Raw genomic sequence first — 21,917 nt, forward strand, 5'->3', positions numbered from 1 at the left:
GGGGAAAAATCCTGCCCTGTGTGTTAAGTAAAGATCAAATTGAGTTTTAGTTTCAATTTTAAAAAGGTGCCTGCATTTCTAATGAGAGATTTACAGCTGTTGCAGCTAAGTTAAACAAACAAGAGTAGAGAAACTGGGATGTTGCCTAGCAAAAGGGGTCCAGAGAGGGTGGTCCTTCCCACAGACACATGGAAGAAACTAGAAACAGCAGTTTGCTTTGGAAGCTGTTTGAGTTCAGTTGGTTTTGAAGATAGCTGCCTGGAGAGACTGGAGCAAAGGGGACAGATAGCCAATCCTAAGCTAAAGAAAATACATCAAAATTCAGGGTAGTGGAACAGGAGGAAGTCCCTAGAAGACCTTCTAGTCAAAGGAAGTTCTGGAACCTGGGAAAAGGTCCTGTTAAGTGAAGTTAAGAGTGAGGGGCAGAGAAAGACTCCAAGCTTCAAGTTTAAATTTTCAAGCCTAACGAGCTAAAGGCTTGAGAAGTCAGAAGGTCCAAAGAGACAACTGAAGATCTGCAACTCTTTGCTATAGGCATGCGAAGCAGTGGTGTACTGTTGATAACTGAGTTGGTGGGAGAGTGTGTGAAAAAAAGCTTGAATGCAATGGTGACCCAGGGGAGAGGAACATCAGAAGGAAAGTTTGAAATCCTTGCAGAGGGCATCTGAGAGAAAGCGTCAGTTTGGGAGAAGATTCCAAACCGGGTCCTTGGAGAGTGGAGATTGGAAATCCTCGTGTGAAAGACGGATTTCAGTGAGACTGGTTGGTTCACGGTGTGACAAGCGTCTTGCGGGGAGTTGATGAGAGATCCATGGCATCTGATTGACGTGGCAGTTGTCACTTGGTTTCAGAGCGTGGTGCGTCTGACAGGTCGCCCATTGGTATCTGGACTGTGTACTTACTGTGGACATTAAAGTATAAGATAGCTCTTGTAACTTGTGTTATCCTTACAAATCTGTATATATCTGTAAAGGTATAGTTTGGTTGAAGAAGTATTGTAATACAGTTCATCTTGTTTACAAATGTGTAATGCTTTTGAAAGATGTTCATTAGCTGACTCCAATGACTCTGGTTAGTAGGCCCTCTCCATGTACCTAAGCAAAAAAAATGAAAGTTAGAATCTATCAAGCTGGGTTCCACCCTGGGATCAGGCTTGTCCAGTGGTAACCTCAGCTGGGGACCATAACAATATCTCTAATGGGAACAACTTCATTCTTACCAAGCTCACTGGCTTCTTTACGAAACTAGAGATGACCATCTGTCGTTTAATGTTTTCACACCTCTTAACACTAAACCCCTTGAGTAAATGTGGACCAACTTTTGAATTGTAATTACCTTGGGGGTGTTTACCAGTTTCTCAAACCCAGGTTTTTTTTTCCATTTATCTTACATTTTAAAACTCAGTTCCCAAAACTAAAAGTTATACTCCTAAAACATATGAATATTAACCTGCATAACTTGAACTTATCAGTTCTGTTATGCAGCAGATTTATTACTATAACATTACATTTATTACCATCACATTAACTAGTTGAGTACAGTAGAATTCTAAAAGTGCCTTTGGCTAGTATTATGACCACAGCTGATGTTAACTGCTGTGCAAACCAAATCTCAGAGGAAATTTGGCTCACGGGCTATACCCTTTTTTCTTGTATTCTGAAAACGTGAAGGGGACGTACTGATCTCAGCAGTGAGAAGTCCAATAACACTTGGGAGATTTAAAAAATTAAAATTAGAAGTTTTATTAACAAGAATAAAGAATACTTAAGCACACGGGGGACAGAATTTTGCCCTTTGTGGAAGGTCGTGTTTGACAAATTTGATGGAGTTTTTTCAGGAGGTAATCAGGAGTGTTGATGAGGGTAATGCATTTGATGTGGTCTACACGGATTTTAGCAAGGCTTTTGATAAGGTCCCTCATGGCAAGAGGTCCCTCACTGGTCAAGAAAGTAAGAGCCTGTGAGATCCAAGGCAAAGTGGCACGTTGGATCCAAAATTGGCTGAGAGGCAGGAAGCAGAGGGTGATGGTAGGGGCATGTTTTTGTGACTGGAAGCCTGTTTCCAGTGGGGTTCCACAGGGCTTGGTGCTGGGGCCCTTGCTGTTTGTGGTGTACATAAATGATTTGGACTTAAATGTAGGGGGTATGATCAAGAAGCTCATGGATGACACGAATATTGGTAGGGTGGCAAATAGTGAGGAGGATAGCCATAAACTGCAGGATGATATCAATGGACTGGTCAGGCGCGCAGAGCAGTAGCAAATGCAATTCAACCTGGAAAAGTGTGAGGCACTTGGGGAGGGCTAACAAGGCAAGGGATTACACTATGAATGGTAGGACCGTGGAAAGTACTGAAGATCAGAGGGATGATGTGCATGTGCACAGATCCCTGAAGATAGATAAGGTGGTTAAGAAGGCATATGGGATACTTGCCTTTATTAGCCGAGGCGTAGAATACATGAGTAGGGAGATTATGCTGGAACTGCATAAAACGCTGGTTAGGCCACAACTGGAGTACTACGTGCAGTTCTGGTCACATTATAGGAAGGATGTGATTGCACTGGAGAGAGTGCAGAGGAGATTTACCAGGATGCTGCCTGGGCTGGAGGGTCTGAGCTATGAGGAAAGATTGGATAGGCTGGGGTTGTTTTCCTTGGAGCTGCGAAGGTTGAGAGGGGGCCTGATAGAGGTGTATAAGATTATGAGGGGCATAGATAGGATGGATAGGAAGGCACTTTTTCCATTAGCAGAGGGGTCAATAACCAAAGGGCATAGATTTAAGGTAAGAGGTAGAAGCCTAAGAGGGGAGTTAAGGAGAAATGTTTTCACCCAGAGGGTGGTGGGAATCTGGAACTCACTGCCTAAAAGGGTGGCTGAGTCAGAAACCCTCATAACATTTAAGTATTTAGATATCCACTTGCGTTACCATAGACTCCAGGGCTATGGGCCAAGCGCGAGAAAATGGGATTAGTGCAGTCAGATCTTTGTTGACTGGCGTGGACACGATGGGTTGAATTGCCTCCTTCTGTGCTGTAGACACGTATGAGTCTATGCCTGTTTCACTGACTGGTGTTGCAAGTGGGTACTGCTGCTTCTGATCTTTGGGCAGCCTCATGGTTTTCTGGCTGGCTTTCAAAAAAACTAATTAGAACTACAAAGCTGCCCGAAGGTTGGAAGCAGCAGTTCCTCCTTGCAGCAATTGTCAGTGAAACTGACGGTCACGGTTTTTCTTAGAGCTGGCCAACTACGAAGTTGCCCAAAGGTCTTTCCCGCTCTCAGCAATTGTCAGGGTTTTTTTAAAGTTATAAGTTGCTGAGAGCAGAACTGAAAGCAGAGCAGTGATTGGAGGAGCATCAGGTGTGGGAAAGACAAAGCTGCTCCTTCAGTCACAGATTCTGCCTCTCCCATGCTGGATATCTGAAAGTTCTGCCTTCCGTTCTTTGATTTCTGGTGATTTGCTTGCCAAGCTGGTTTTCCAGTGGCTCTGCTTGGAGATATCTGTTGCTCTCACCCTTATGCTGATTGGTCTGTAAAGATCGTCTAACAATGCACTTTCTCATGTATGAAAAAGAAATAAACAAGTTATAATGTATAAACATCTTCAGGCGTGAGTGTACTGCTGAGAGGTTTCATTTGAAGCTCGTGTTATCTTCTCTTGAAGTTGCCAAGACCTGTTGAATGTAGCTTAGAGTGGAAACCAGTGGGACCAGATAAGACAATGCATTCAGTGTTCAGGTTAGTCGTTGCTTCAGTTCCTCCAGTGACAGTTTTCATCTGTCCCAAACTTGCTGTTCCTTCAGAGACAGAATCTATGATTCGAGAAGCAGCAATGGCAGGAGAGAAGGAACCTGTGATTGGTGGAGCTGGATCAGTTCTTCTGGCTGGTCCTTCTTGCTACAATGCAAGAGACTTTCAGCTGCACTGAACGATTTGAGACAACATAATCTGGGAGGCTGAGAAGATGAAGCAGAAAATGAAAGAACAAGATGGAGTCCCTGCCAGTAATAAGGTCGGAGCTGGCCTAGGATAACTGCCACTTAGCCTCGCAGCTTATTACAGGGTTGGCCATGCAGACTCCGGGGTGGGGGAGGGAGAGTAGTTGCTTGTTCCTAACTCTGCTCCGTAAATACTCCCAAAATCCCAAACCTAGCTGCCCTCCCGCATTAGACTGGACATGGCACTGTTTTGGCCTATTAGGGACCTGTTGCTACCCAAGCGCCTGCTGGTCAATGAGGCTGCACTTCCCTGCCCTCTTAAAAGTTGACCAGCCTGAAACATGTAATGCAGGCTTGTCCAACTCGCAGCCCATGGGCTGCATTGCACCCTGCTAAGCCCCTGCATGTGGCCCCTGAAACGTATGTTGAACTAGGTAGGACTGGTCAGTGAGTTTGAAGATTTCTGTAGGGGACTGCTCCTCCAATCACAGCCTGTTTCTCTCCCACATTTGCTGCTGATAGGCTAACTATTGGAGGAGCAGTGAACACTGGCAACTCTGAAATGTGTAGGGCCTCCACTCACCTTGCTTTCACCTACAGCTTGTAGTGCTTTGGCCTGGCTCCGGCCATGTTCCCCCTGTTCTCCCCACGTTACCCTGGCTTTGGCCATGTTCCACCAGTTCTCCCCATGTTCCCCAGGCTCTGGCCATATTCTGCCAGTTCCTCCCACCCCCCTGGTTCATACTGCGTTCCCTCAGTTCCTGGCACGTTCCCCCAGTTCCTCCCCACATTCTACCGGTTTTCGGCGTTCCCCTTGGCGGGCACCCATTTTTGGGCGCTGCTAGGCCTCAGACCTCGGTCCAAGCCTCTCTTCAACTCTCATTGCACATCTCCCACCCCCGCAGCTGATTTGGTGTGAGGGTAAGTAAGTGAGAGTGGGTGAGTGAGTAAGTGAGAGTGGGTAGTTCAGTGGGTGAGCAGGAGGGTGAGTGAGTGAGGGTGTGCAGGTGAGTGAATGTCTGGGAGAGAGAGAAAGAGTGAGCATGTGTGTGCTTCAGAGAGAGGGTGAGCGTGTGTGTGTCTTTGAGAGAGAGTGAAACTGAGAGTGAGCGTGTTTGTGCCTGTGTCTGAGAGAGAGGGTGAGCGTGTGTATTGTGAGAATGCATGCTTTTTAAAATATTTTGGGGTATATTGTGTTATTCAGTAAAGAAGGCTGAGCGTCTGTGTGTGCCTGTATGATTTAATTAAGCTGGGAAGAGTTTGATAGGAGTCAGGTTGTCGGGGGCTTGGAAACGTGAAAAGGATAGAGGTGTTGAGGTATAAGTAAATAGGTTAGATCTAAAATTTGCATTTTTAGATAAGTTGAGTTTGTTTGAGTATCAAAGGGGAGTCAGAGGTAACAAGAAACATGTTTACATCTTTCAGGAGTCTGTAGGTAAACAAGTAGTATGGATATGATATTTCATTGACCTGAAAGCAAAGACAAGATAGAAACATGAAAGATCTTATATTTGGAGTGTTGAGTTTCAAAGAGGTGTGTGAGAACAATGGAACGAAGATGAAAGGGAAAACAGGTATGTTAGAGATGGCTGTATAGCTGTTAAGCTGGAGAGAGAGCTAGGGATGGTTGGAGATAGCTGGAGCTGTTTAATCTATTGAGATAGCTGGAGCGCTGGGCTGGAAGAGGGTGCAGTTTGAATCACCCATCCAGCCAAGCCAGAAAAGTCTTGGGCTACAGCAAGCAGATTCATTCTGAAATGAATTCCACCACAGAGTGGAAGAGGGTAATGGTCATGTGGTACACATTTATAGAAGCTACAGCAACTTGCCTTGTATAATATTACTGGAATTCATAGTTAACATCTACAAGGGAGTAAAGGTCATGAGGACTCGAAACGTCAACTCTTTTCTTCTCCGCTGATGCTGCCAGACCTGCTGAGTTTTTCCAGGTAATTCTGTTTTTGTTTTTGTTTTGGATTTCCAGCATCCGCAGTTTTTTTGTTTTTATCTACAAGGGAATGTTGCCTGGAAGGTGTTTACTTGAGGGTTTGGCCACGTAGAGAATTTTGGGGGAATGTTTGTAAGACTAACCTTAATTTTGTAACTGTAAGCTTGTGTGCTTAAGTTTTCTTTTAGTTTTGATAAAACAAACTTTTACTTCTAACTTTTAAAAATCCAAGAAGTGTTGCTGGACCTCTTGCTGCTGAGATTGGGACATCATCTTCTCAGTTTCACAATACAGCAATATAGGTTATGGCCTGTAAGCCAATTTTCTCTCTGGGATTTGGTTTGCGCAGCAGTTAACACTGGCTGTGGTTATAACAGTATGTCTGTGTGAGAGAGAGAGAGAGGGTGAGCATGTGCGTGTGTCTGGGAGAGAGAGAGGGTGAGCGTATGTGTTTCTGGGGGAGGGAGAGAGAGTGGGGGTGAGTATGTGTTTGGGAGAGAGAGAAGGTGAGCATGTGTGTGTCTGGGAGAGACAGAAGGTGAGCGTGTGTGTCTGAGTTTGAGGGAAAGAGGGAGAGGGTGAGTGTGTGTGTGTGTGTGAGAGAGAGGGAAAAAGTATTTGTCTAGCTCATGCCCAATCTCAGGGGTCTCACCTCCACACACCAACAGGCACTCTCACAGGATTTGAGGGTGAGTGAGTGAGCACCCTGAGACTGAGAGTGAACTGGACGCAGACACTCTCACTTTTTCACACTCAAATGGTCGTCTTAATTTATATTTATCCTTGCGGGTGCAGCTAACCCTTCCATGGCAGTGCGATCCCCGGCAGGGTCACAGCCACCCACTTACTGCAAGGGCAGCGGTAGCCGCAAGGAGCTGAGTTCCAGATTGGAGGGTTGGGATATTGGGAGAGGAGGAGGGAGAGAGGGAGAGGGGGGGATGATGTGAGTGGGATTTGGTGCAGAGGGAAGAAAGGAGATGATTGAGTGGGCCTGGGTTGGGACAGAGGGAGGGGTGAGTGGGTCTGGGTGGGGAGGGAAGGAAGGGCTGTTGTGGGTCTGGTTGGGGAGGGTGGGAAGGGCTGAGTGAAGAGGGAGGGCATGGGTTAGTGAAGATGATGAGCTTTGGGGAGAGGGACTGTTGAGTTAGTGGGGGAGGTGGGTTGAGAAGACAGATGTGTATGTAAGATGGGAGCAGATGAGCTCAGTAAAGCTCAGCTGTGTCTGAGGAAGTGTGAGAGGGATTTCATTGAGACTTTTGTCACTGTGGAATATGGAGAGCTTGGCTGAACCCTTTATGATTACATAAAATAACACTTTTACCAAATACGTTGAAACACAGATTTTCATATTTATATAATGTATTATATATTGATCTATTATAATATACGCACTTTAATAATAACACACTGAATGTTACTATGCAGCTTTATTGCTGTTTTGATTTTGCTGACCTTGGGGTCACATTAATTTTCAAGAGTTTTTTTTACATATTTGTTCATGGGATGTGGGCATCACTGGCAATGTTTGTTGCCCATCCCTAATTGCCCTTGAGAAGTTGGTGGTCAGTTAAAATGGGGGCACATTGGAAAAGCAGTTTGCAAATCACTGCCGTAGGTAGCCCTTTGCTTCACTTCGTATGTATATAATCCAGCAAGGCCATGTTCTTTTGTTAGTATGAACTTCACTCTGTACTATATGCACTAACTGCATTAAATGCTGAAATGCTAAGGTCACTTTGGTGATTTTATACACATGCATTGGTCCACAGCCTTGATAGTAATAGAAGCTAAACAAAGAGAAAACTAATATTTCTACCTACTTAAAGTCTAATAATTCCACCTATTCGAAATGGCCTAGAAGCATTTGCCTTTTACTACACATCATAAAAAGTGCGAGAATTCCATGATTCCTTATCACAAAAATAATTCAGACCTTTTTGTCTTCGTCCACCAGTTTACAGACTTTTGTTTTGTCTTCGACCACTCCCACCTCAGACAGTTGAGCCCCCCTACCATCAACATCCATTGACCAGAAATTAAACTATACCAGTTACGTAAATATTGTGGCTACAAGAGCAGCTCAGAGGCTGGGAGTTCTATGGCGACTATCTCATCTCCTGACTCTACAAAGACTGTCCACTTTCTACAAGGCACAAGTCAGGCGAATGGTAAAATACTCCTGACTTGCCTGGGATGAATCCAGCTCCAACAACTCTTGAAGCTCAATGCCATGTTGGATAAAGCCCTTTGAAAAGCATCCATCTACCACATTCACTTCCCCCACCACTAGTGCATAGTGATAGAAGTAACTAATAACTAGTAACTAAGAAGTAGCATATATAAGATGCATTGCTACCACTTGCAAGTTCTGCTCCAAGTCAGACATATTGCCATTTCTTTGCTGTGGCAGGATCAAAATCCTAGAACTTTCTCCCTAACAACATTGTATGAATTATGAGCAGGAGAAGCCATTCGGCCCCTCAAGCCTGCTCCACCATTCAATAAGATCATGGCTGATCTGAATGTAACCTCAGCCCCACATTCCTGCCTGCCCCTGATAATCTTTCACCCCCTTGTTAATTAAGAATCTATCTTGTTGGTTCTCTAACCACCTGCGCAGACCCAGTCTAGCAGCTATGTCTTTTAGGACTCGGCCAGCTCAGTCAGTAGTGGTGCTGATTAGCTTGAATTTTCTAAGTGCCCTGCTATAACATCTTTAATAATAGCTTCTAACATTTTTCCTATGACAGATGTTAGGCTAACTGGCCTATGGTTTCCTGCTTTCTGTCTCCCTTTTTGAATAAAGGAGTTATATTTGTTATTTTCCAATCTAATGGAACCTTCCCCGAATCTAGGGAATTTTGGAAAATTAAAGTCAGTGCATCAACTATCTTACTAGCCACTTATTTCAAGACCTTAGGGTGCAGTCCATCCAGACCTGAAGATTTGTCAGCCTACAGCCTCACCAATTTGCTCAATGCCATTTCCCTGGTGATTGTAATTTTCTCAAGTTCCTCCCTCCGCTCCATTTCCTGATTTACAGCTATTTCCTGGATGTTACTTGTGTCCTCCATAGTGAAGACCGAAGCAAAATACCCGTTTAATTCATCTGCCTTCTCCCTATTTTCCATTATCGGTTCCCCAGATGCACACTCTATTGGACCAATGCTCACTTTGTTAACTCTTTTCTTATTTAGAAACACTTACTATCCATCTTTATATTATTAGCCAGCCTTCTCTCATACTCTAATTTTTCCCTCCTTATTAATCTTTTTGTCATTCTTTGCTGTTCTTTATATTCTTTCTAATCTTCTGACCTGCCACCTATCTTTGCGAAATTATATGCTTTTTCTTTAAGTTTGATGCTGTCCTTAACTTTTTTTAGTTAACCAAGGATTTTTCTTATTCATTGGGATATATATATTCTGTGTATTCTGAAAAATCCCTTTAAATGTCTGCCACTGAACTTCTATTGACATATCCCTTAACTGCATTTACCGCCAGTTCACTTTAGCTAGATCTGCTTTCATGCCGTCATAATTACCCTTATTTTAGTTTAACATACTAGTCTTGGATGCACTTGTTTCTCCCTCAAGATGAATGTAAAATTGTGTTTGTACCTGCACCAGATGGACTGCAACAATTTGAGAAGGCGGCTCACCACCACTTTCTCAAGGGCAATTAGTGATGGGTAATAAATGTTGGCCTTGCCAACGATGCTCAGATTTCGTGATTGAACACACTGAAGTAAGCTCCCTATGCCAGAACAGTTAAGCACAAGGCTTCATTCATATGAAACCGGTGAGTTGCAGACACAAGAACACAAGGGGAAGAATTTTCCTGTCGGCGAGTGGGGGCAGGGCCTGCTTGCCAACGCGTAAAATGATGCAGGATGGCACCGGGTGGAACTCCTGACGTTACCCCGTGTCATTTCCATTTTCAGGTCGGCGGGGGCGCAGCCAGGTCAGCTGCATTCCCACCAATCTGTCAATGGCCTATTGAAACCATTGAGAAACTTATTCAAATCATTAATGGACCTGTCCGTCCAACCTTAAGGACAGGCTTCAGAAAAAGCATGAAACCTCATCCATGGGCAGGATGAGGTTTCATGAGGGTATTTAAATTTTTAATAAAAGTTTCGAACAAAGTTATGGACATGTCCCAACTCATGTCACAGTGTCACATGAGGGAACATCAGGGAAATTTTTCTATCATTCATATTACAATTTTTAATTCAGAGTAGATCTCCCTGAGGCAGCACTTAGCCTCAGGGAGATCAGTGCGCTCTTTCGCGCACTCAGCATAGCGCTTCCTGGCAGGCATCATGCTGGGCGGGCCTTAATTGGCCCGCCCATGTAGGGGTGCCGATTGGAAGCGCCCGCACTCTTTCCCCCCCAACCACGCAGGGAAAACTTTTCCCAAGCAATAGGAGCAGGGGTAAATCACTCGGCTCATTGAGCCTGCTCTGTCATTCAGAATGATGGCTGATCTTGGGTTTCAACTCTGATTTTTCGCCTGCTCCCCATATCCCTTAATTTCCTGAAAGATCAAAAATTTGTTTATCTCAAATGTATTTAATGATGGATCATCCACAACCCTCTGAGTAGAGAATTCCAAAGATTCACAACCCTTTGAGTGGAGTAATTTCACCTCATCTCAGTCCTAAATGATTGGCCCCTGATCTTGAGCCTGTGCCGGCATGTTTTAGATTTTGTGACCAGCGGAAACGATCTCTCAGTGTCCATCCTATTAAGCTCCTTCAGAATTTTGTAGGTTTTAATGAGATTGCCTCTCATTCTTTCAAACTCCAGAGAATATAAGTCCATTTCACTTAGCCTTTCATCATAGGACAACTTCCTCATCCCATGGACCAATTCAGTGAATGACATCTGCTGGGTGGCTGCAGGCAGCTTCATAGTCAAAACTACTGGCAAAAAATGGATCTTAAAGAGTGGGGGTTGCCAGGGAGACAATGGATAGGAGAGAAGGGTGCCAAATTGGGTAGCTGGCGAGGGGATTTGATTAGGATGGGGTGAGGAACGGGCCAATAGAATCGGGGTGGATCAGCGGGGAGCTGGTGGTGTGGAGTGGGTTTCACTCGAGATGCAGCAATTGGAACATAGAGATGGAGGACGATTGGGACGGGTGGGGGCATTGGTCACGAGGTTAAGGAGGTGAGCAGGGATCACCATTGTTTCAATGTCATACAGTGCCATTTTGGAAGCTTAGGTGCCCATTTATCATCTGAAAACAGGTGTGGTCCCATTGAATTTCTAAGCTCATAATTCATTGCAATTTTGAACATAAGAGCAGCTTTGTGATTATGCGTAAATCGAGATTGTATGTATTCAGTAAAATTTAAGTAAGACAGGAGAAAATGTTCAGCTAATGCTGTTAGTTATGTGATTTCTCTAGCTTTAGTTACTTCTGTGGCATAGAAGTAAAAACCATAGTTGTAGTAAAGCCCTGAAAAAATTCTCAATATCTTCATTTCAGAAGATTGAAAAAGAATCCTGTTTTTCTATGATTTGTGGAATGTTGCATTCAGTCAATAATGTATATTGTACAAATATAGATTATTTTTTCCAAGTATAGTTTTACTGAAAATATGTACAGTGTCTCCAGCAACTTGCAAATATTTTTGATGTCACAATGAGAATTGACTGGTACAATTTTTCTGGAGTAAGACTGGAGGGCATATATTGTTAAGCTATGAATTTGATAGGTTAGTCACCACAAGCATTTAACATAAGTCATGGTATATGAATATCGCAGAAGAGAGAGTTTAGCCTGACAGGTGGTTAACCTTAAGCTATTTGGAGTCAAATTCATATTAACACATGCCTTAGGAGGTTAATAAAAAAGTTATTTCTGTTTTCAATTATCGTAGCATGATTTTTCTTAGAATTATACATTAACCCATATATTTTGTCATGGTATATAGATCACATCAAGCAAATATTTAGCCAATCCAGTACTTACCAGCGCATCCCATTTAACTGGAACTCTGAGTTTGTGGATCTATATTTTGGAAAGGATAGGAAAAATCATCTTGAATATAAAGAATTTTCTCAGTTTCTCCTGGTAGGTTGTTAACTTAGTGTCTTATGTATATTAATGTTTGTATAATTCAAGTAAACTCTGTGTAAAGATATTAACATTTACACTAATGTACTTGACTCTAGCACTGATTCCAAGTTCAAAATCAATATTGTAAAAACTATTCTAAATTATTAGATTACTGCAACGTTTATTTGTCATATTTTGCTACAAATGCTTTTAGTGTAACAAGTGTTTTCTAGGCTTTTAAAATTACATTGAGTCAATGGATAAGTAAAAGAAGAAATAAACTACTAATATTTTTATAGCATCTTCCACAACCTCAGTACATCCAAAGCGTTTTACACCCTAATCACTGTTGCAAGGTAGGAAAACAAAGCAGCCAATTGCGCAGTGTAGTCCCACAAACATCAGTAGTAAATGACCAGATAATCTGATGTCATGATGTTAGTTGAGGTATAAATATTGGCCAAGGCACCGGGAAAACACCACTGTTCTCCTTCAAATTGTGCCATGGGATCTCTTATGTTCAACCAGGAGGGCAGACGATGCCATTGCTTTATGTCTCATCTGAAAGGCAGCACCTTCAAAAATGTAGCCTGCCCACTGTCCAAGTACTGCACTGGATTCTTTTTTGTGCTCAAGTATTTAGAGTGGTGCTTGAACCCATGATCTTATGACTCTGAGGCAAAAGTGCTACCATTGAGGCAAAGCAAGGAGACGCATTGTAAAACAGGTTGCTCTGAGCCTGTTCTGCACTACTGACGTAAACCAGTTTCATGCGTCTCTCTTACTAGGCTCTAGAATTTGATCAGCTGAAGCTATTTAAAAACTGACAATGCCCAATACAGTAAAATACACCTGGCTACTAGCATTTTTCTAATTGAGAACCAGTACTTCTTTTTAATGCAATATGACTTTTAAAAAGTTTTCTGGACCACCGATCAGTTTTGCAAAGTGAAAGGGTGTGCTGTGGAGAAGGTGGAAAGGGTGTGTACTCATCTGTTTGCAGCCTTTACCATTGGTCTTTTGGAGGGCACCTTGAGAGCAAGAAGAGAGGAGGCATACATAAGGACATTCGAAATAGAGGCAGGAAGAGACCATATGGTCTCTTGAGCCTGCTCCGCCATTCAATACATCACGGCTGATCATCTGCCTCAATTTCACTTTCCTGCCCAGTCCATATATCCCTTGATTCCCTGAGAGAGCAAAAATCTGTCTATCTCAGCCTTAAATGTGCTCAACGATGGAGCATCCATAACACTGTGGGGCAGGTACTTCCAAAGATTCACAACCCCCTGAAGAAATTTCTCCCCATCTCAGTCCTAAATGATCAACCCCTTATCCTGAGATTGTGACCCTGTGTTCAAGATTCCTCAACTAGGAGAAGCAACCTCTTCGTGTTTCTCCTGACAAGCCCCTTCAGAATATTAAATGTTTCAATGAGATCACCTCTCATTCTTTTAAACTCCAGAGAGTGTGGGCCCAATTTACTCAGCCTCTCATCATAGGACAACCCTCTCATCTTAGGAACCAATCTAGTGAACATTTGCTGTACTGCCTTCAACACATGTATATCCTTTATTAAATAGGGACGCCAAAACTGTGCATGGTGCTCCAGGTGTGGTCTCACCAAAGCCCTCTTTCCCCAATACTGGTGCCAGTGCTCCATGAATCAAAGCTCCGTCTTCCCACACCATTCCTTGATTAACACTCTTAATTCTCTATAACTTGCTTGACCTTAAGCAAATTGGCTTGTGTCTCAGGTAGCAATCTAGAGATTATTACCTTTGAGATTGTGTTTTAATTTGGATCCTAACTTCTCAAATGTCATTCCTAGCTCCACCTATGTTGTTGCTTCCTATGTGGATCCTTCCCCTCCCACTCCAAATTCATCACCAGCCATGAGGGGATATCTTCTGACCTGACACCGGGCAGATGACACAACCTTCAGAACATCCGGTCATGGCTGCAGAGGATGACATCTATCCTCTGATGATAAAGTCTCCTATCACAATCATTTTCCTTTTGACTCCCCACCACTATCACCCCCTCCCACCCCTGCCACTTGAATGGCTTCCTGCACCATCGTGCTATGGTCAGTTTACCCAGCCAACCTGCAGCCCTTGCTCTCATTCACAGAGGTAGCAAGCACCTCATATCTGTTGGTCAAAGTCAAGAGCTGAGGCTCCTCCATCACTACATCCTGGATCTGTATACCTACTTGACTTGCAGTCACACCCTCCTGTCCTGATCATTGACCAACTTTAGAGTTCTGCTTAACCTAAGGGATGTGTCTGCCTCCTGGAAGAAAACATCCGGGCAACTCTCCCCCTCCCTAATGATTGGCAATGTCTGCTGCTCAGGCTCCAGCTCAAGAACTTTGAGCCGATGTTGCTTGAGCTGCAGACATTTACCACGTATGTGATTATTTGGGATTGCAGTGCTCTTTAGAAACCTCCGCATGCTGCAGTTATGCCACACTGCCTGCCCTGCTATGTTTGTCTAATCTTATTTATCTATTTATTTTATTAGCTGATGGATTACTAATTTAGTAAAGGAATAGCAAGTTACAGTCTCCTAGCTTAGAGATAAAGGGCAAAGCCCTCACCAACTGCTGGAGGTAAAACAAAAAAAAAAAGCAGTACCGCCTTCCTCTGCATCGAATTCCCACTTGAACCAAATTCCCAATTTTAAAGACTAAGATTAAAAATAAAATACTGTGGATGCTGGAAACCTGAAACGAAAACAGAAAATGCTGGAAAAACTCAGCAGGTCTAACAGCATCTGTGTAGAGAAAAACAGAGTTAATGTTTTGAGACCATTTGACTCTTCTTCAGGGGTAAAGATAAGTAAAAATGTGATGAAATTTATACTGTTTTGGGGGGGGGGAAGATTGAAATAGGATAAAAGGTGGGGATAAAACAATGAATAAAAATGAAAATAAATAAAAATAAGAACAAGTGGATAAAAAATAATGATAGAAAATCTGATGCCCTACGTCATATCAACAATGCCCAGTTCCCTGGCTCTAACCGCCTCCTCTTCACCATGGATGTACAATCCCTCACACCCCCATCCCCCACCAGGATGATCTGAGGGCTCTCTGCTTCTCCCTTGAACAGAGGCCCGAACAATCCCCATCCATCATCACTCTCCTCCGTCTGGCTGAACTTGTTCTCTCGCTGAACAATTGCTCCATAAACTTGTCTCACTTTCTCCAAATAAAAGGTGTGGCTATGGTACCCGCATGGGCCCCAGTTATGCCTGCCTCTTTATGGGGCATGTGGAACATTCCTTGTTCCAGTCCTACTCAGGCCCCCCCCCGCCAAAACTCTCTTTCTCAGTACATCGATGGTTGTTTTGGTGCTGCTTCATGCTCTCGTCTGCAATCTCTCATGCAATCTTGCTTCCAATTTTCACCCATCCATCACCTTCACATGGTCCATCTCTGGCACTTCCCTTCCCTTCCTTGACCTCTCTGGTGATAGATTGTCCACCAATATTCATTACAAGCCTACTGATTCCCACAGCTACCTTGATTACACCCTGCTTCCTGTAAGGACTCCATCCTATCCTCTCAGTTCCTTTGCCTCTATTACAACTGTTCCAATGATGTCACTCTCCAAAATGGTGCTTCTGACATGTCTTCCTCCTTTTTTAACTGAGGATCCCCCCCACTGTAGTTCACTGGGCCCTCAACCGTGTCCACCCATCTCCCGCACCTCTGCCCTCACACCTTCCCCTCCCTCCCAGAACCATGATAGCGTCCCCCTTGTCTTCACTTTTCACCCTACCAGCCTCCGCATTCAAAGGATCATCCTCCGCCATTTCCGCCAACTCCAGCATGATGCCACCACCAAACATATCTTCCCCTCACCCCCCCCCCCCACCCTTTGGCATTCCATAGGGACCGTTCCCTCCGGGACACCCTGGTCCACTCCTCCATCACCCCCAACATCTCATCCCCCTCCCACGGCACCTTCCCATGCAGTTGCAGAAGGTGCAACACCTGCCCCTTTACCTCCTCCCTCCTCACCGTCCAAGGGCCCAAACATTCCTTTCAGGTGAAGCAGCGCTTCACTTGCATCTCCCTCAATTTGATGCTCCTAATGCGGCCTCCTCTACATTGAAGAGATCGAATACAGACTGGATAACCGCTTTGCAGAACACCTTCGGTCTGCTCGCAAGCATGACCCCGACCTTCCTATCACCTGCCATTTCAACACACCAGACAGCATGAATGCTGGCATCCTGAGAAAGATAGCAGGTTCAAGCACCGTGGAGCCACTGTCACAATTCCACTCTGGTGGCTAAGCAATCCCGTAATTTGCTGGAAGACTGATTGCTATACTCCTGTGAGAACCTGTATGTCTCTTTGAACACTTGTATCACAGCCATGGCACCAAGCGGGCTTGCATGGCAACAAGCACAGATCTCATGATCTTATTTCCACTGTGACATTGAAACATTGGGTGGCTCACATTCTTCTGCCAAGTGGCCAATCTTTCCATGGAGGTGGATGTCAGCACAAACCCCTGATGGGACAATATAGTACCCATGTTATAGGTGGACTTCTGTATTCCAAGGGTGAGCAGTGCTTCTAGAAATGCTGACAGAACCTCACATTTTCTGTTGCTGATTCAGAATAGTCCACTCCGTGAATGACCCCTGAGCAATCATTTGTGTTAGGCTGAGCAGAATTTGGAGTGTTTGGTACTCTCTGACAGGTTCTCTCCACTGCAATCAAATTCTCCAACACCTGCTGCTCATTTGTGATGTGTGTATCACCATGTGACAATCTAGCTATCTTCCTTGGACTTGTAACTCTTTCGAGTACAAACACGTTTCCATCTGTTCCTATTCAGATGAAGTTACATTGTTTCATAGTTTGCCATTGTGAGATTTGAACTCTTGATCTTGGGGTTACAAACCCAGTACCATAACCACTTGGCTATTTAGGCCAAGCCTTCTTTGGACTTGTACCTGAGCTGGTGGGGGATGTGTATGACTCATGTAACAGCAGAAGTAGGCCATTCGGCCCCTCAGGCATGCTCTGCCATTTGATAAGATTATGGCTGCTCTGATGGTGGCCTCAACTCTATTTTCCTGTCTACCTACTCTCTATAACCTTTGACTCCCTTGTCAATCAAGGGAGTCCATCGAACTTAACCTTAGAAATATTCAAAATCCCTTCCTCCACTGATGCCTGGGGAAGAGAATTCCACAGAGTAAAGCCCTTTGAGAGAAAAAAAAATCTCCTCATCTCCAAGGTTCACATCTCAGTTGCAGTGATGCAGAAGTAACATTAGAGATTGCTGTGTGCCAAGTGATAGTATGATGCCTAATTCTGTCACCAGATATCTGGGAGATCACCCATCTCTCTCTGTTGCCAGTGGCCAATCATCCACCACCCTGCAATCTCTAAGGCTACCTCCTCTGCACGGTAATGGTGGTTCTCACTGGTTCTCTGTCACTTACTGGAGTTCTACACTCTCTTCTGCAAGGAGAGAAAGAAGACAACAATGAATGAGAGAATGAGAGAACTGGATTGTTTAGAGAGGAGAGAATGACAACATTTGTGGAGGATGGCTCAGATATAGATGTGAGTTGGCACCGCGTTATGAGTGAGCTTCAATGTTGGCTGCTCAGATGGGGATATGAGGAGGTGCCTGGACAGAGAGGAGCAAGTAAAGCTGTAAGGTGTGTTGGTCTGAGGAGTGCTGTGCAGGAGAATGCTGGGAAGTCAGCAATTAGCATCTGATATCAGGATGCTACTCAACTTTCCTGCCCTCATAAGATCATTGAGCTTCTTGTAACATTTTACTCAAGTTCCTGCAGCTTGCTTCCTCGGCCACTTCTGTCTATGCCTGCTTGATTTGAGAAGCTGGCCTCTTCCTCTGCTCCTCGGTAAACAGCCCCTCAGAGTTAGCAACAGGACCTCCAGGAAAGAGCTAGAGAACCGGCAGCAGCCTTCCATGTCTGGCTTCCATTCCTGTGGATTCTGAAGCTTCAAGAATCAAAGTAGAATTCAGCCAATCTAACCACTCCTGAGGTCCCTTTAACTAGAAATCCTTCCTTGACACATGTGGATCGTCATCATGTCCACACTGTGTTTGGTCAGGAAACCCAGAAGCTGGATGCAAATGCCGTATCTAAGTTAAACAGTCAGACAAAGCCCATTTCTCTGAGCTATGGCTACCTGACCCATCACCAGTCCCCCAACCTGCTGTGAGTATGTCAGTTTCATTAAAATTCTACCCATTATCTGGTCATTTATCTCATGCTGTTGGTGGGACCTCATTGCACACAATTTGGCTGCCGTATTAGCCTGCATAAAAACAATGACTACATTTCAGTATAATTAACTAATATTTTGGAACACCTGATTCATGAAAAGTGCTATAAATGTGCTAGTCAATTTTTTTATGTGCTGTTATGCACAAGTTAAATTCTGTGTTGAATGTTTTTGTTGGATAAATTATACATTTTGATTTTTGTCCTAAACACTTTCCTAGTAATCTGGAATTCTGTTTTATCCAAAATGATTTGGTAGTGCACATGATCTCTGGTTATAGTAGGTCCAGCTTACAGGGGCTGGCAGTGAAAGATTGGTATAAAATGGCTGAAAATTATGACCACCTTGTCTATTTTTATTATGATGTGCTTGATTTTACAGTAGTATATGGTAATTTTGGCATTGACCAAATTTTGTGTCAGTGGAGCATCTAACACTGCCTGCCATTAGTTAGATTTACTAATAAACATTTAGGTTTTCACATCTTTTGCATGGCATATTGCTGCAAGTTTGAGCTGATAATGTCGCAGTGAGGGAAATGGCACCTAAGACCTGCATGAACAGGTCAAGCAACTGTGTATCTTCTTAATGAATCTGATTGAAGGATTGTGAAATTAACAGCACAAGGCTAATCACTATCAAATCGGGTACAGAAAGTGAAATAAAAAAGGGAAAGAAAGATGGGATTAAGAGAACAACATAGATAGAAGAGATAAAGAAAGGTAAAATTAAATTTTACTTTTTTTAAATTTCCAAAGAAATATCTCAAGAAATGAGACTTGACACTTGTAATAGTTAAGTTTCAGTGCCAGAGCTGTTAATTAACAATAATGAGCACTTATTATGTTGTTAAAAGTGCACTTAGAATTGAAATGATAAGACTTAACTTTCTGTAGTGAGTTTAGTTCATATTTACAATGCACATACAGGAACTTCATGTCTTGAGTGGGGCTTTACTACATCCTGGGTATCGCCTGACATCTACAATTTATAATTTTCACACTTACTCACCTGAATGTGCAACCTGAAACAACAGTTCTTCCTTACTCCACATTTAAAGAAAGCTTGGTGATGCCATTTCCTTCTCTTCTCCCCCTCTTACAACACTTCTTCTCCCATCTTGCCCGTTCCTCACCCTCCTCCTTCTCCCCTTCTTTCCCCTCATTCTTTCCCATTCCTCTTTCCCCACCCCTCTTCCACACCTCCACCATCCCTCTCTCCACCCGTCCCCCTTTTCGTACCTCATCTCCCTTTCTTGCCACCTTGTTGCCCTTCTTTCCTCCCTGTTCTTTTTCTCCTCCCTGTTCCCCTCTTCTTTCCCTCACCCTCTTACTCCTCTTCTGTTTTCTCATACCCCATCTTTCACTCCTCTTCAATCCCCAAACCCCTTCTTCTGTACAACCACTCTGTTCCCCCCCATCTCTCCCCAGGCTGCTCTTCTCCAACCCTCCCCGTCCCCCTCTTCGCCAACCCTTCCCCCTCTTCTCCAACCTTCCCCATCTCCCTCTTCCCTAATCCTCCCCATCCCTCTCTTCTCCAACCTTCCCCTTCCCCATCTTCTCCAACCCTCGCTGTCCCCCTGGAGTTGCCAGCGATGTTCACGCTGAATGAAAGAATATTTAAAATTTTCTCCAATGCAACATAAAAGGTTAGAGTTAGACTATTATTTAAAAATCATTTTGTTGTTCTTTGGATTTTTTAAAATGCGTTTTTCCTAAGGTTCAATGGCTAAGCCGTAGTAGTTTGTCACAAAAATCTTGACAAAATTGATATGGTAGCCTAATGCCTTTCAACAATTTGCTAATGGTGTATGCTAATGGATTGTAGAAATGTACATTAGAATATTGCTCTCTACCCTTAGGTTACAGTTTAATGCAGAATATGTTCTCTTGCATTAACAGTGATGTTTTTCTGTATTTTAAGTTGAATAAATTTCACATGTTAAAAAAATACCTTATACTCTGATCTCATAACAGATGACTAATAGTGGCACTTTAATGTGAGCTGGTTTCTGTGCCAGTACTGCTCTTGTTATTGTGCAGAGTAATAACTACTGAATTGTTACAATGAAAGGATAACAAAAAAAAATCACGTTAAGAAATTCTGTGACTGTAGGCATAGAGCTGATTTTGTAATGAAATAAACAAGGATATTTGAGTGGGTGTAATTCAATAAAAGCCAAAGGAAAACTTGAACAGAACATTTTGAAAGGTTTTAGATGGTGTTGGGGTGGGAGAGATAATGTTACTGCTTTATAAGGACATGTACAATAAAAAAAATCTAAGCCACATTTTAAAATCTGTTGTTTAAAATTGTTGCTTAGTTATCTAGTTATGCAGTAGCTTTTATGCACTGTTGTTTTTCATTGTCTCTACCAATAGCGGCTAACTTTTTAAATATTTTAGCATATGCAGTATTCTGTAAACAACGTGCAGAGAATCTTAAGTTAAAGCCTTTAAGTCTCTTATATTGATTGTTACAGTGTGATAAAACATTGAATTCACATGTTAAAGTTGCAGATACAAATGTTGCAATTTTAATCTCGGTTTTGGTACATCAGGTTAAAATATGATATATTGTGAACATTATACATAAAGCCAGATCTTAAAGGATGCAATTAAAACAACAATTCAAGAGGACTTCTAGCTGCCAAGGCCCATTTTAAATATCAGACAATTGTACAACTTTATGATTAATTTTAACATCCTTTTGTGTATGCAGCCTTCAATTCAGTTGACCATCCTCTTCCAGTGCCTCTCCTCTGTCACCCAGCCTTTGGAACTGCCCTTGCCTGGTTATCTAATCATAGCTAGAAAACCACCTTCAGCGCCTTCTCTTTCTACTCCACCATTACCTCTGGAGCCCTTCAAGAATCTATTCTAGGTCCCCTTCTATTGCCCATCTACATGTTGGCCCTGATGGCATCATCCAAAAACACATCTCATTGCACATGTGCACTGACAACACCCAGCTCAATCTCACCTCCTCACTTAACTCTTCCATTATCTCTGATTTGATGCACTGCTTATCCAACATCCGATATTAGATTAGCGAAGATTTCCTCCAACTAATTACTGGGAAGACAGGCCAGTGTCTCTGGTCCCCACCACACTCTATCCTGACAATTTTCTGAAGCTCAGTAAGACCATTGGCAACCTGTGGGTTGTATTTGACCTAAAGATAAACTTCTGAACATGCATCTCATTCACTAACAATGCTGTATACTTCCATCTCCAATACATCGCCCAACTCTGCCATTGCTTCAGCTCATCAGCAACTGAAACCCTCATCCGTGCCTTTGTTGCCTCTCAATTTAACTAGTCTAATGCTTTCTTGGTCGGACTCTCTTTTTTCCTCCTACCTAAACTTATGCTCCACTAAGTCCCATTCACATCATCCATATGCTTGCTGACCTACGTTGGCTCCCAGTCCAGTAATCCTCAGTTTTAAAATTTACATCCTGGTTTTCAAATTCCTCCTATGGCCTTGTCCTTTCCAATTTCTGTAACCTTCTCTCTTTGTGCTCCTCCAATTCTGTCATCTTGTGCAGTTCCCACTTTAATTGCTGTACCATTGACTGCTGTATTTTCAGCTGCTTTGCCCCTAAGCTCTGAAATTTCTTTCCTAAACCTCTCTGCTTCTTTACTCCTGTCTTGCCCTTAAGGTGGTCCTTAAAT

General features: G+C 43.3%; 1 protein-coding gene across 1 annotated transcript in view; it reads left to right on the forward strand.

The window, feature by feature from the left end:
• LOC121276315 (calcium-binding mitochondrial carrier protein Aralar2-like) overlaps nucleotides 1–21,917 on the forward strand; it is a 280,042-nt gene that overhangs the window by 32,278 nt on the left and 225,847 nt on the right. The window contains exon 3 of the mRNA XM_041184583.1: nucleotides 11,827–11,966. Coding sequence (XP_041040517.1) covers nucleotides 11,827–11,966 — 140 coding nt within the window. The remainder of the gene's footprint in view (nucleotides 1–11,826; nucleotides 11,967–21,917) is intronic.

This window comes from Carcharodon carcharias, chromosome 3 (genome assembly GCF_017639515.1).
Source record: "Carcharodon carcharias isolate sCarCar2 chromosome 3, sCarCar2.pri, whole genome shotgun sequence".
Taxonomy (NCBI): domain Eukaryota; kingdom Metazoa; phylum Chordata; class Chondrichthyes; order Lamniformes; family Lamnidae; genus Carcharodon; species Carcharodon carcharias.